Raw genomic sequence first — 14,249 nt, forward strand, 5'->3', positions numbered from 1 at the left:
GACTGTAAGTCCCTTGGGGACAGGGACTATATAATACACTCATGTATCTCTAAAATTTTCTTACCTTCCAATAGGCATATATTAGGTATGTAATAAACACGTCAATTATATTGAAAAAATGTCTTCAGTGATAGCCTTAAATAGGTAGAATTTTGAACTTAACATTGGGGTCTATACAGTGGACCTTAAATGAGCAGTTATAGGGGTCAGTTTTTCAATATAGCAGTCAACTGGATTTGAATCCTTGCTGCACAGTTTAATAGCTATATGTTATATAATTGCTTTGTGCATCTGTTTCTTATCTTTTTAAGGGAAAAACAATAGTATCTACTTCATAGGATTATTATTAATTCTGTTTGCCATATTAATGTTGACTGAATGAATGAACACCTGTAAAATGCTTAGAAAAGTAAACATCCAGTAAGTGTTAGTTGTTATTTTGTCTTAAAGTGCTTGGCATTAAGCCATTCTTTCTGAAAATAAATGGACATTCTTTGTGGTAATTATAGAACACGATCAGTTGTCTGAGAACTGTCCTCAGAAAGCAAAAGTATATGACAACAAAACCATGTTTTCATTACGGACAATAGTATTTATATTCTCAGTGGCAGAAAAGCATACAGTTATCTGAAAACCATATCAGATTATTAAGTTAAAGAGAAGTGGCCCCAAACTACATTTCAGTTTTATATTACATAAAATGTTTATCTGTTAGAAGGCTCTTCTTTCAATCTTCCTGTGGTAGTACCAATGTGCCATATCCAGTTCACACATTTTATCCCATAACTGGATCCAAAGGCAAGGGAAAAGCCTCTAAGGGCTACAACCCCAATTATGTAATTCTTCCACAAAATGATGAAGTGTAACAAGGGTTCGTTGTTAAATAGCTGCGTGTCAAAGCCAATGTTGGCTCAAGAAACTCAGGTTTGAAGTTTGTTAAAGAGGAAACTGGCAGGGAGTTTTGAAGGATGTCCAATACACTGAACTTAAGTTTCCATCACATCCAAAGGTGAAAAAATGTTGACATCACAAGGATCTCAAGCTTTTCTCCAGATAACATGCAAGTTCAGAGATGTTCAGTGTCTTTCCCTAGACCTCTCTGGTGTAAGTGTAGTCAGACTAGAGCTGGTATGGGCTCTCAGGCTTTTGTCTCAAGGCAATAATTTTCTTATTTTATAAATGAATATAAAATAATACCTGTAGAGAGGACTTTAAAAATCACATTTCCAGCTCCCCATTGTGGTGGCCATTCCACTCTGATAATTGCCTTAGGGTAGAACAGAAAAACAGCGGTGACCAATCTTTCACCACATTTTCATCAGACTGTTTAGGGCATTATATTTATGGATCTGTAATTGAATGCAAATATATCATTGATGTAAAACAGCAAGAATAGATGGAGTATATTTAAAATTCATTTCTCAACATCAGATTTTGACTAGGTGTTTGTGAATTAATGTAATTACTCATATGGTTGAAGCAGCAATTCAGAGTTTATAGTTTTGGACTATTTCAAATTTGACCTTGGAAAGATCATGTAGCATTTAGTTTAAATCTTTTTCTCTGTCTATTCAGTTTCTCTCTAGAGAAATAATAGAAATAGTTCTTGGACTAATTTTTATTCTTAATAGTCTCTCTTTTGGTAGAATTAATTCCATCTATCTATCATCTATCTATCCATCTATCTATCTATCATCTTACATGTATGCCATCACAAATACCACATTTCTCTTATATCCCCAATATCCATGTTAGCCTTTATGATGACTTGATGGCATAAATGTTATTGTAAATTTTAATAATGGGTCTTGGTTTTTAAAATTACTTGCAGATTATTTAATAATAAATCACATTCCCTTCACTTACCTTGGTATGTGTTATTTTTGTCTTCTTTGTTGTTTTTTTACTACATCTTCAACCCAGATACCAGGAGCATCTTTGTTGTCCACAATCAGAATTATTCTAGATATTTCAGATAACATTTCTGTATGGTGGTAATGGTGCCAGAATGAGAAGACACAATGATATTAGATCCAGGGTGCTAGAATTTCTTTCTTTGCTGGATTTATTGTTTTAAATTTATAGCCTAGTTTTTATCACAGTTATAGACGTGATCATTTTTAGTAGGAGGCATGACTTACAGAGTGCTTTACTGGCTCTTGAATGCTGTGTGTGTTATAGAAGTATGTTTTTCATGGATGCTATATGTTCAGATCCTATGATGGAGTAAAATGCGAATGTAATTAAACCAATGGGATTACTTGCACTTGTGGAGTTCAGGGAGAGAGAGAAGAGATAACTCAGTGCCTTAATAAAAAGCTCCTGAGACACTAATGGAGTCGAGAGACTAAGAATCATTTGTGAATAGCTGAGACTGAGGAAAATGTTTTTCAAGATGTGAGTTTAAAAATAAGTTTCAAAAAATAATTTTATTTGTCCATCTCCACATAGTAATGAAACAATGAAATGATATTTATTTTATATTTAAACTACATATTACATTCTGAGTAGGACAAGTAGAGTCTGCCTTGTTATAAAGGTTATCTTTCAGCCTCTTTTGACATAGTATGCTTCCAGATCCCATATCGTCTGTGTAAGTTATAATACTCCTATAAGGAATATTGCCATTTAAAATCACTCACAGGAAATATTCTGTAGCCCAAGCCATGTCATTGCTACAGTTTGTGACTGTAGATTATTGGTGTTTTTCTCCACCTTGTCATTTGTACTTGGTGACTTTATTGACCATTCATCCACATACTTTTTGCTAAAATTGGCAACCTCACCTCTTTTTTTAGGCCAGTTGAAGGTTATATTATTGATATTTCTTTATCAATTTTGGCTGTAAATTTGTAAAAGAGCCAAGATGATTGGAAATAAAAATATGACATCAATATTCAGGGGTATTTATGTTTTGAAGGATTTTTCTTTCAAATGTCTACTCTTTTTAGGAAACCATGTATAAAACTTCAAGAAAATATTGTTTTTTTTTTTTTTTTTCCATTAGGCTGCTGGTTTAGGATATTGAAGGAAGTCTCTACACAGTGTAAGATAATTTTTCTATTTGGAAATAGGCAAATTCTTTTTCTGCTGTGTTCAACACCCCCCCATTAATATATATAAGCCTCATTATATTGATTATAATCTCTTCTCACTTTTGAAATTGTGCTATGATGGGGGTAGGAGCACATCCTTAGAGCCTAACAAATCTAGATTTGAATCTTCAACTCCACTGTGTGAGCCTTGGCAAGTTATATAATTACTATGAGCCTTATTTTCCTTTCTTTAAAATAGTGGTTATACTTCTTTCCTAAAATTATTTAAAAATGAGACAAGGAGGGCATAGTGCCTGATACATCATAATTTACTTCCTGCCTTTCTCCCCACTTCCAGCTTTTCAGTTGTTATATTCATGGGTGCAACTAACAAGTAACTAACCCAGCTGCCTTAAGACTGTTTTCAGATATGCCTCTCGAAAGAGTTAATGGGGAATAAAATCTATAAACAACAGTCTATCAGGAAGCAACCTGAGCATTTTATGTATAGTTGTCTTTTGGTATGCTTTCCTCAGTCAAGAAAAATGTTCAGTCAGGCTTAGAAAACTAGATTCACATTGATATAGGAAAGCACAAGAATTCACAATTTTACATTAGAATAGAAAGTAATTGAATGATTTGGGAAAAGTAAGTTCATTTGAGCAATATTTTTCAAAACTTAGCATGCATTAGTATCACCTGAGTCATGTCTTAATGCATATTTTGGGATCCATCCCAGTGATTCTGATTCAGTAAATCTAGTATTGACACAAGGGATTTGGAGTCAAATTGACCTCTTAATAGTAACTTCAAGGATATAATAGGTGGCAAATAAATATAGGTGGCAAATAAATATAATAGGTGGCAAATAAAATTATTTGTCAAATTTATCCATCCATGTTGTCTTACTACTATTTACCATATAAATCCAGATAAAGTCAGTAAGTGGAAATGACTGAAACTGCTCATATCGACCAACTCAAAACCTGGAGTCAGACCATCATTTCCTATAGACTGAGGCAAAGACTGTCTTGCAGAACCTTTAAACCATGCAGTACGAGTGTGCTGTGTTATAATAACACAAGATATATGGAAATCAATTTAAAAAAGATAAATTAGCGGGTAATATTTTAGATTAAAAAACAATTTCAAGGTTCCTTTATCACAAGGTCTCTTGATACATTTGAAATATTATTTGATTTACACAAAACAAATTTTCACTCACCTTTTCAGGAAGACAAATATCATGTAACACAAAATTTATAAATGAGAGCTAGGAGGAAGAAACTTAGTAGCCTAAGTCCTAGATGGCTGAGGCACTCTGCTGCTGTAAGATCACTGTCCTTCATAGAATAAAAAAGTCAATGGTGGACTTTTTAAAATGTGAATTTTACCCTAAATAAATTAAATGTAAGTTGCCTCGTATCTCACAATAAAACTATAATGCAAGTCATGAGAGACCTTCAAAAAAGACTCACCACTGCTTTGATGTGTGCGTGTGTGTGTTTGCTTGGTTTTAAAATTTCAAACATTTCTTTCCCATTAATGTTGATGATAAAATGAAGCCCAGTTGTTGATTGTCCAGGTACCCTACCTTTGGGGTAAATCAGAATTTTGAAAGCATTGCTCCTGGGTCCTTTGCACTTGGCGCCTCCCTATTTAGGGACAGTTGGGGAAAATTGGGAAGGTCATGGGAGGAGTTGGAAGCTCTTTCTTATTGCAAGACCAATTCATCTGCACCTTGAGACTTTTTGATGAATTAGGAGATTGTTATATTACCCAGCATTAAAAACTGTTAAGAGCTGTGCCAATATAAGATGTTATTATATCTATTCTGGAAATTTTTCACCTTTTCTCCTGAGGCCATGCTCTTTCACATGCTCTGACATACCCAGAACATCTGCATTTCTTTTATACAGTTTAATAACAACAATTCACATCAGGTATTGGTTTTCATGCATTCAGTTTCTTATTTTGAGTGTTTAGTTTGAGAGTTGATATCTGTCTTCCAGTCAGGAACAATCAAAAACAAATATATTTTTACTCTCATATACAATAGTTTTATTTTAGAAAATATTTTTTGCAAAAAGATTTTACTATTTCTAAGCAGTCTGTGGAGTCAAAGAGATCTGAGTTCAAAATAGGATTATGTGATTAGTCTTGAGTGTTAAATTTGGGAATGTTTTCTTTCCTTGTAAAAATGTAATTTGTATTAAAAATCTGTGTAGTTTCATGGTTTTCCAAAACATTCAGGAGGGACTAGAAATAGAGACTTGACAAAAATGAGTTGATCAGTAAAATATATTATTCGCAAGTTAGCATATATTTTAGGTTCTATACATCAATTTGGATAAATTATATTTTATTTTTCTTATAAGGAGAATGGAGAAAATTGTTCTCTATTATTACAAGTAAAAAAAATTTCATGGTTTAAGAAGAAATCTTGCCAAAAGAAAAAAAGAAAAAGAATTTTATATAAGTCTTCCCAATTAGCTCCGAATTGAACATGTGTTCAGTTGACAAAGTGTTGAACATGTGTTCAACCCTCTACTATGGATCTCTTTTATAATTATGCAGTCTCAATTTAGAAGGTCTTTGGTTTTTTTCCTTGGGGTTTCTTTCCTTGTGCTTCCTTGATTTTATGTCTGTACCTTGGGGCCTACATGCATCCACATCTTGGGAGCATCTGTTCTGCACATTCACAAACGAACTTGTATGTTAAGAAATATGTGACTTGTTAAACTTTTTGAACAGAGTTTTAATGTGAGAGCCCAGAGTAGAACACAGAAATAATTCAGTTAGCTAATATTTTACAGATGGAGAATGGAATTAAAATAGGGATTACTAAACAACATGTCAAATATACATATATATATATTCTTTCATTCTATCCATCATCTCTGGAAGTTCTCTGGCTCTGATCAGAGAAAGAAATCTTTTAGTACAGTGGAAAGACTAACAGCCTGTAAATTTTGAGAATAATTCAACTGCACCAATTATTGGCCCTGTGTTTTGGGGTGAGGGCTCAACTTCTTTGAGATTAACGTGTCTTCATAGGGTTGTTATGAAGACAAAATGAGATAATTCATGTAAAATGTGGTTTGTGAACTTCAAAACACTGCATAACTTTATGGTTTGCTGCAGCTGCTGGCTGTTATTGTAACCATGTTGGGTCAAACTCTCCATTTTTCAACTCCAAACATAAGTAAACATTTCAGTTGTTTAAATCGGTGAGGAATAGACAGGAAGAGAGACATAGGAATGGGGGTTAGAAGGAGGAAATGGGAGATTATCGAATGCTGGAAAAGATGGATTAGAAATGCAAGTTTTAGACAAAAACTGAAATAAATTGGAAATATGTGATAAAGATTCCAGATACAGTCTTTCAGATTGTCACCACCCTCACCCTTAACCTGGACATGGCAGAATAAAAATTAAGCAAAAATAATAATAATCATCATCCAGCATTTTTTTTCTTGTTAAAGACCCTTTTGGTTGAATTTAAAGATGAGAAGTCTCAAAATTCCTGGCTTATTTGGTGTAGCTTAGGGCCTTGGTTGCACAGAGCTGTGGTTCCAAGGTGATTGCTTCTATTTATAGTTGTTCACTTTAGATGAATTGAAAATATTTAAGAAAGAAAGTGGTTTCCTTCAGGAAATCAAGGGCATACACTTGTAAGACTCCTTGGAACCTTAACATTTCTAAAAATCATTATCAATTTGAATGTGTCTAGAAATAGGTTTATTAGCAGATAAACCTATTTATTAACAAATATGTTAATTTGTGCTTGTTTACACAAATTAATACTTCCTTTTCTATCTTTGCAAGGACAACTTCTAATGAGAAAACTTGCAAATGACATTTTGGTTTACCTAATAAATAAAATTTTGCATTGATTTTAGACTCATGAATCATAACTTTACAACCCTTTATAAATTTGCTAACGACGTAAAGCCAAATTTCAATGTAGAGAATTAAGAATAAGAATAATACATTGCAAGGAAATTAGAAAATGGAAAACATAAAGATTAAAATTAGACTTAAAATGACAAAAATTTTTGAATAGCAAATAATTTATGCAAAATATGTTACCAAATCTGGGATGCTAAATAGTTGACACAAGTACTGTGTTTGACATTTAGTTTCATTTGAATTAGTAATAGAATTTGCTTCTTCCAACATTTACATCTTTTTTCTTTCTGACTTTATATATTTTCAACAAAAATTTGCTCCACAGTTTTTAAGTTCATTCTTCTTGAAGCTGCTTTTAAATTTGCTGTGACAAACCTGCATAAAACTAGATTTTATAGATATAATTTCTTTGGAAGAGATAAAAATTTAAAAGTTTGACATTGTTTTCAATTATTCTTTTCTTCACTGTTTTGATTGACCCATGTTAGACTGATGTATTGTCAATCTACTTTTGACGGCATGAATATAAAATGACAACATAAAAAGCGCTTCTAGTGCAATAGTAATTGAAACTTGCAGTTTTCCATTAAAAAAAAACACAAGAATGCATGATTACTATTGATAAAGTAACAATATTTTCAAACAATAACCTATGTCAAGCAAACAGCACAAACAAATTGATTATTTCAGCTTCTGAAGACTCAGGTTTTCTTAATTTGATTTGAATTAACTTTATAACACAATTGTATAATCAGTATATGATCTGGGCTGGTGTCAAATTTCTGAGTTATTTCTTTGATAATTTGGAGGTGAATCCCATTATGGATAGCAATATAAACAATTTAGAACATATTAAGGATGTTTACAGTCTACTTGAGTGATAAAGTTCTCCACCATGGCTCATATCTATATTGAATGAGCTGTACATGTTTAAAATTCTTCCTCAGGAGAGAAATGATGTAGTGCACAATGCAAAAAAAATTCATATGTTTCCTTTGAAATGTTTCCAAAATACTGGTCTCACAGTTCTAAATAAAAAAGTTGTCTTAAGAACCAGGCACATTTTGCACTGACTGATGGTTACTTTTAGGTAAACCGCTATGGGTTAATTAGGATAAAAATTGCTACTGTACAATTATTATGCACTATACTGCCACCTTGGCCTGAAAATAATGAGATGTAACAAAAGTTTTTATTTGTCACTGGCAGCTGCACCTTTTAACTGTATCATAAAGTCTGTTGCTGTGGTTACAGCCTTTGTTTCCAGTGATGTTTTGTCCATGCTTTCCCCCAACCCTTAACAATGGTTACTCAAAAGAATGAAATAATGAGTCATTCATTCGGAAATATGTTAAAATATCCCTCTTTATCATTACATTTCACTGCTTAGAAACTAGGCTGTAATTCAAGGCAACAGTTAAGTCTGAGAACTGTTAAAAAAATCTTTGATTTTTTTTCATTTTTAAGAAAAACCTGCCTATGTAATTGAAGAACCTCTTACAAGTCTGAACAATTAAATCCTTTTTGGTTAATGTATTATTTCTGGAACAAGTAGATAAAATTCTACGCAGTAAGCATAATAAAAATCGTGCATGTTTCGCACAGCACAGAATTTTAGAGTCAAGGTTTCTGGGCACAAAAAGCAGTAACAAAACAGTCCTTACAAAACTGAGTAACTCTGAATAACACAAGAAATAATTTTTGTTAATTTAAAATTTTAGAAACTGAAATGTGTAAAGTTTTTAAAGTAAAATGTAATTAAATTATGGTACTGTACATACCAGTTGTTTCTACAATTGAAACTTTACAATATGAAAAATACATTAGCTTTGTACAGTTTTTACAGGTAGGTAGGATGAGTTTTGAAAAAAAAAGATTCTTTTATTTTTCAGGGTCATACTCTGTTTAAGTCAAAAAATACTGCACAACTTAGCTAATTACAAAGTGTAGACTTAAAACAATTCATGTCTTCTTTATTTCATGAATCAATCTTGGATTTTTTGTTTATTTGAACAGGGGATTTTTGTGTTTTGTTTTGTTTTTAGAGTCCACAATGAACACATCTTCCTCATTTTGTCCTTGAGGTTACAAAGTTTGGTAGCAACCCCTGGCTACCAGTGATCTCAGTTAAGCTAGCTGCTGTTTATGGTCACTGATTCGGCCAGCTGTTGTGATTGTGCTCAGGTCCAGCTCAGTCTCTAGTTGTGTTTCCATCGTATCTTCCTGTGCATTCGTTTCAAAGGACTTATGGGAGAGAAGTTCATGATGCACCCCACAGTAACTTATTGTGGGCTGGTCGTATGCCAGAAAGGTTGACACATTCATTGATAAAGGTATCTGGGGAAAAATGACATGAGAAAAGTCAGTTATAAAAATATAGACAACTTTAGGGGAAAGATTTAGAGACTGAAGTGCTGACCTGACTAACCTCCATGGTTATTATATCTGTGGCCCAGGTGTCCCCACATTATCCCGCTAATGCCCCCTATTCTCATATAGTGAGATCAGTGCGACAGTTTTAAATCCTGGGATGAAACTGCTTAATTCTTTACTAGAAGATTCAGATAAGTAGTAGCCTACATGGTCTGAAAATGATAAAAGATTTATTGGAACAGTCAGAAAATTGCTTTCCCTAACTGGGAAAATAATTGTGTTTTTAGAACTGATAAACACTATTATTATTAGTGTTAATTATCCTATTATTTGGTTAGGATACAATAGAACAAGAGTGATTCTCAAACTTTATCATTCACGAAAATCACCACCCACTTCTTTAACTAGTCAACCCCGTGCCACCCAAGTTTTTCATCCAGTAGGTCTGGGATAGGTCCTGGAATCCACATTTCTTACAAGTTCCTATATGATGCTGGACTATTAATCCACACACCACCCTTCGATAACCATTGCAGAAGAGAATTATCTAGACAAGCCATTCTGGCTATTCTTACCCATAACTTCTTACTATTTATTTTATCATAAAGATTCTTTAAAATATTAATGTCTGTAGTTTGGTCCATATATCTAAAATTTAGATGAGCATAGAGAATTCCCAGGAAAAATCTATGGTTCCTATGAAGGTCCAAAAAGCATCAAAGGATGATGCTAGTTTGAAGGAACCAGTACTATACATGAGGAAGGGACTCCCTTGCCAACTAAAGAAAGCAAGTTCTAAAGGTGAGGGAAAAAGCAAGCATGACCATAGTGCGAAGAAGGGAAACACATGTTACAGACAAAGGGGAGCCTGAAATGTAATCAGATATCAAAGTCTAGAGATATTTCCTATTTCTTTTTCAATAAGATAAAAACTTGTCCTAAAAAGTAGGCAGATTTCAGGAACCTTCAGTCCTGATCTTGGTTTAATATCCTAATTACTAATTCATGCTGTTGAATTCTCTGGAGGATAAAAGCTTCTGCCATTCTTGTTTGGTGAACAGATAGAATGTATATTTGTTTGAGCACATCAGACTAAATTCCTTTCTGATCTTAGCTGAGATTAGAGTCCAAAGCTAAGAGAAATAGAAGGCCTAGGTATTATTTTTTTTATTAACTGCATCTTTACATTCTTTCCTCTTCTCTCCATGCGTTAGAACCATCTTTGCCCCTTCTGTTTCCATCCCTACAGTTCTACTTACATGTATTTCTACTTCAGTGAAAATTCCTGGAGCAAATATTAGCTTTTATCTCTTTAATAAAAGTAATCAAAAAATAAAAAATAAAACTAATCACTTCTTTTAAGATTATTTGCTTATAATATGAATATTTCAGCATATGAAATATATAGAGCTTAGTTCTTAGAGAGAGAAATATAATCCAGTTCATTAAATGAAATTCCAGAGTAACACTTCCTATTTATGTGGATTCTTAAGATTTAAAACATGAAGTTATCTGATGCGTGAATGAAAGATATCATACACTTTAAAAAATGGTCAAGGTGACTGAAAGATCGTAAAGAAAATGCTTAAGAATAAAATAGGATACTTCCATTTAAAATAAATAAGAATCTTGTTGTCACAGATGAAATAGCCCAGATAACTAAAATATATTTTTATGTAAAAGTAAATGTGCAGCATGAATAGATTTGAGTTATAGAAGAGAACAAAAATAGAACTGTTACTGGGTACACGAGTTTTACATTATCCTCTGGGAAATTAGTGCTCTGTAATGTGTTATGGGTCATATGTCTGTAGGATTTTATATACTTGTTCTTATTCGTCATGGAAACTTAAGCCTCATATATGCAGAATCATTTCTGGCTTACTTGGAATTAACTCTACTGTGAATAATTTGTAATTTCTATGGTCATGATTTATGAAAAATAATAAACCATGATACATTTATTCTGTGTGTGTGTTTGTGTGTGCACACACAATTTCCTGCTTGATTTAACGTATCGAGGCTACTGACTGGTATGCAGAGTGCAAGTCCTAATTTGAACCATTATCAATTAAATAGCTTTCCGATGATCTGTTTTAAAAATCCCACATATTATTTTCTTTAGTGAGTTTCTTACAGTTGGATATGTCTTATTTTGAGATACCTTATGCCATGATTATACTGTTTCAATATAAATACACATTTTTTCACATTTTAATATTTCTGAAATTAGGATGGAACTTATAAGCAATGTGAATGTTCAACATATATCATTTCCATGTAATTGAGAGTGCATTTTAAAGTTGATTCTATCTTATTAAGAATAAAATAACATAGTAAGATGTATCACTAAGTAGAATGTAACAGCTAGCTATTTCTGAATACAGCATCACAGTAGATTTTTCCCAGGTTGACCTAAATGATTTTGAAAATTTAAGAGAGTTAGCATTGGATATATACCCATGTGTATATATAGGGGTACACACATACAGATACATATATAATATATAAACATATATGTATATACACATGTATGTATAAAATTAAAGCCAATTGCTTGTAGTTTCAAAATCATTTAAATCAGGTATGGAAAATGCAAATTTTGGTGATACATCGGTTTTGGACCACTTTTACATACTCATGACATTTATATAAGATTCATGTAAATATAGTATACATACCTATGGATATATACATGATATGGTATATGTATGCACATGTGTGTACATTTACTCAAATTTTTCAAATTGTGTTCAGGTAAGTCTTTGTTGAATTATGAATATTTTGCACTGACAATTTTATTGGAATGTCAAGTAAGATAATTTTTTAATATATAAAATATTTGGTTAAATTTAAGTCATTTCTTCCTCAATTTTTAATTTCTAAGTATTTTATACAGATGTAGTACAAGGTATGTTTATTCTTTTGTGGCTAATCAGATGGATAAAAATTATTGAAGCTGTATGATATATGAGGCACCATGCTTGACAATATGAAGAACCTAAATGTCAGTGGAAGGACCAAGTGATTTAGGTATAGAATATGGTCAGTAATTTTCTTTTTAATTATACACTGTTCCCCCAATTACTATAAATAATAATTCACTAGATATTTACATTAAATACAATTGCTATCATGTATTTTAAAATATGTAGAATGAAAATAAATTTTACTCAAATTTAAAAGACCTAGTTCACTGTTTAATGAGATGACACTAAAAGGCTGTGCTATCTGGAAATACTTATTTCGTTAGAATATCCATGTAGGATATCCATTTAGGAATCCAATGATTCCTAAATGTAATAAAAATAAAAATAGTCTCTATTATCTAAATTTGTAACGGAGGGATATTTTTGCTTCTAATTATTTATAATGAGAAAATTATTCTTTGTCAGAGCAAGTCTTCCTCATGAAAAATATTACATATATTGTTTGTAATATCTTTTCTTCTCTATATCAACATCATATGTTGATTACTTTCTCAGTGTAGGGTATTAGATTTTTATGTAAGTTAATTCAAGTAGGAAGTCAGATGCTGAGTGCAACACATTTTCTCCTCAAGTAGCAGTGCACTACCTGCTGCCTGACATCACGGTATTGCCTTAAGAGGTATTCTTTGGTTCTTCCATGAAGAGATTATCTGTCCCTTTCAAATTATAGTCAGTTGTTTGAGAATATGGCAAATGACAATTTGTGATAGTGCCATAATTTGAAAAAGGAGTGTGACTAGGATGAAACCTATTTATGTTTCAAATAAACTAAATCTAAAATGATAAGAAATTAAAATCTGCATATGGTATTTTTCACACCAGGGTAAACACCTGATGCAGAGGTTTGGGCAATGACTGTGAATTCAGCAATCTTTTGGTGGGGGGGGTGAGTTTCAGTTTTGTTGGGAGGGTATGTCCTTGCACCAAAAAATGACTGGTCGCTGGGTAGTAATGGAGAGGCTACCAGCTGGCATTAAAAAAACAAATCTGTTTGACTCAACCTTGTAGATCCCTTCCTGTCACCAACTCACAGTAAATTCCATTCTCTTCACATAACCATCAAGTGACCTTGGGTCCTTTTATTCTTTTCTTTTTTTCACAGTAACCTCTCTCTATTTCTCCATTTTTGCCTAATTTTTATTAACAAGGCCTCTCCTGTGATTAGGGTGTTCAACAGTACAGTCCCAATTTATGCTTATTGTCCCATTTTGACAATAAATGACTTAGTCAACCTACCTGAACATTAGCCAAATACATTATTTCATAAAATAAACAGTTACCCTAGGTGTCTGAACTAGCTAGTTGGAATAGGCTCAGGGAAGGGCAATAGGAAATTTAAATCTAATAAGGCATTTGCTACTCCAGATCTTTTGTTGGAAGGCTCTATTTAAAGTGTCCATAGAATCTTTTTGTCATATCTTTATGAGAATTAAGTTTCTTTCTATGAATTTACCCTGCTAAACTCCTATTTATCATTACTTCTGGTTTCTTTTAATCCTCTAAATCACCATTTTCCAAGAAAGGTAATTATTCTTAAGGCTATGAACTGTGGAGATTCAGGGGTATAAAAACTTACTCTCTAGAAAGCATTATCATGTATACTCTTAGCTAAGAAAATCATTATATGCTATTGTAATAATGAGTAGTAGTAGTTGACCCATTATTTAGGAAATTCCCTTAGGAAAAATTTCGATTCTGCTAAACTAGTAGTGTCTTGACATCAATGATATTTGCCCTAGCAGTAATTTTCCAGTGATGTGCCAAGTCTCATATCACTGTCTTGTATCAACATCACTGCTATGTACCTTTCACATAAAAAGTACAAAGTTAGATGATTAAAAATAACTAATTACTAATGGTATTTTTCCCATTCATATGTAATATTTGAGTTTGTGATTATAAAGGATAAGAATAGTTTTTTAAAGTTTCTAAGTTGTGA

General features: G+C 32.5%; 2 protein-coding genes across 3 annotated transcripts in view; one reads left to right on the forward strand and one right to left on the reverse strand.

Annotated features, from left to right (window-relative positions):
* CTNNA3 (catenin alpha 3) overlaps positions 1-14,249 on the forward strand; it is a 1,765,907-nt gene that overhangs the window by 567,346 nt on the left and 1,184,312 nt on the right. The window lies entirely within an intron of this gene.
* The window catches only part of LRRTM3 (leucine rich repeat transmembrane neuronal 3), a 175,384-nt gene continuing 166,926 nt past the window's right edge, over positions 5,792-14,249 (reverse strand). The window contains exon 3 of the mRNA XM_054435157.2: positions 5,792-9,284. Within this exon, the coding sequence (XP_054291132.1) occupies positions 9,075-9,284 (210 nt within the window). The 3' untranslated portion in view covers positions 5,792-9,074. The remainder of the gene's footprint in view (positions 9,285-14,249) is intronic.

Source organism: Pongo pygmaeus, chromosome 8 (genome assembly GCF_028885625.2).
Source record: "Pongo pygmaeus isolate AG05252 chromosome 8, NHGRI_mPonPyg2-v2.0_pri, whole genome shotgun sequence".
In the NCBI taxonomy this organism is placed as follows: domain Eukaryota; kingdom Metazoa; phylum Chordata; class Mammalia; order Primates; family Hominidae; genus Pongo; species Pongo pygmaeus.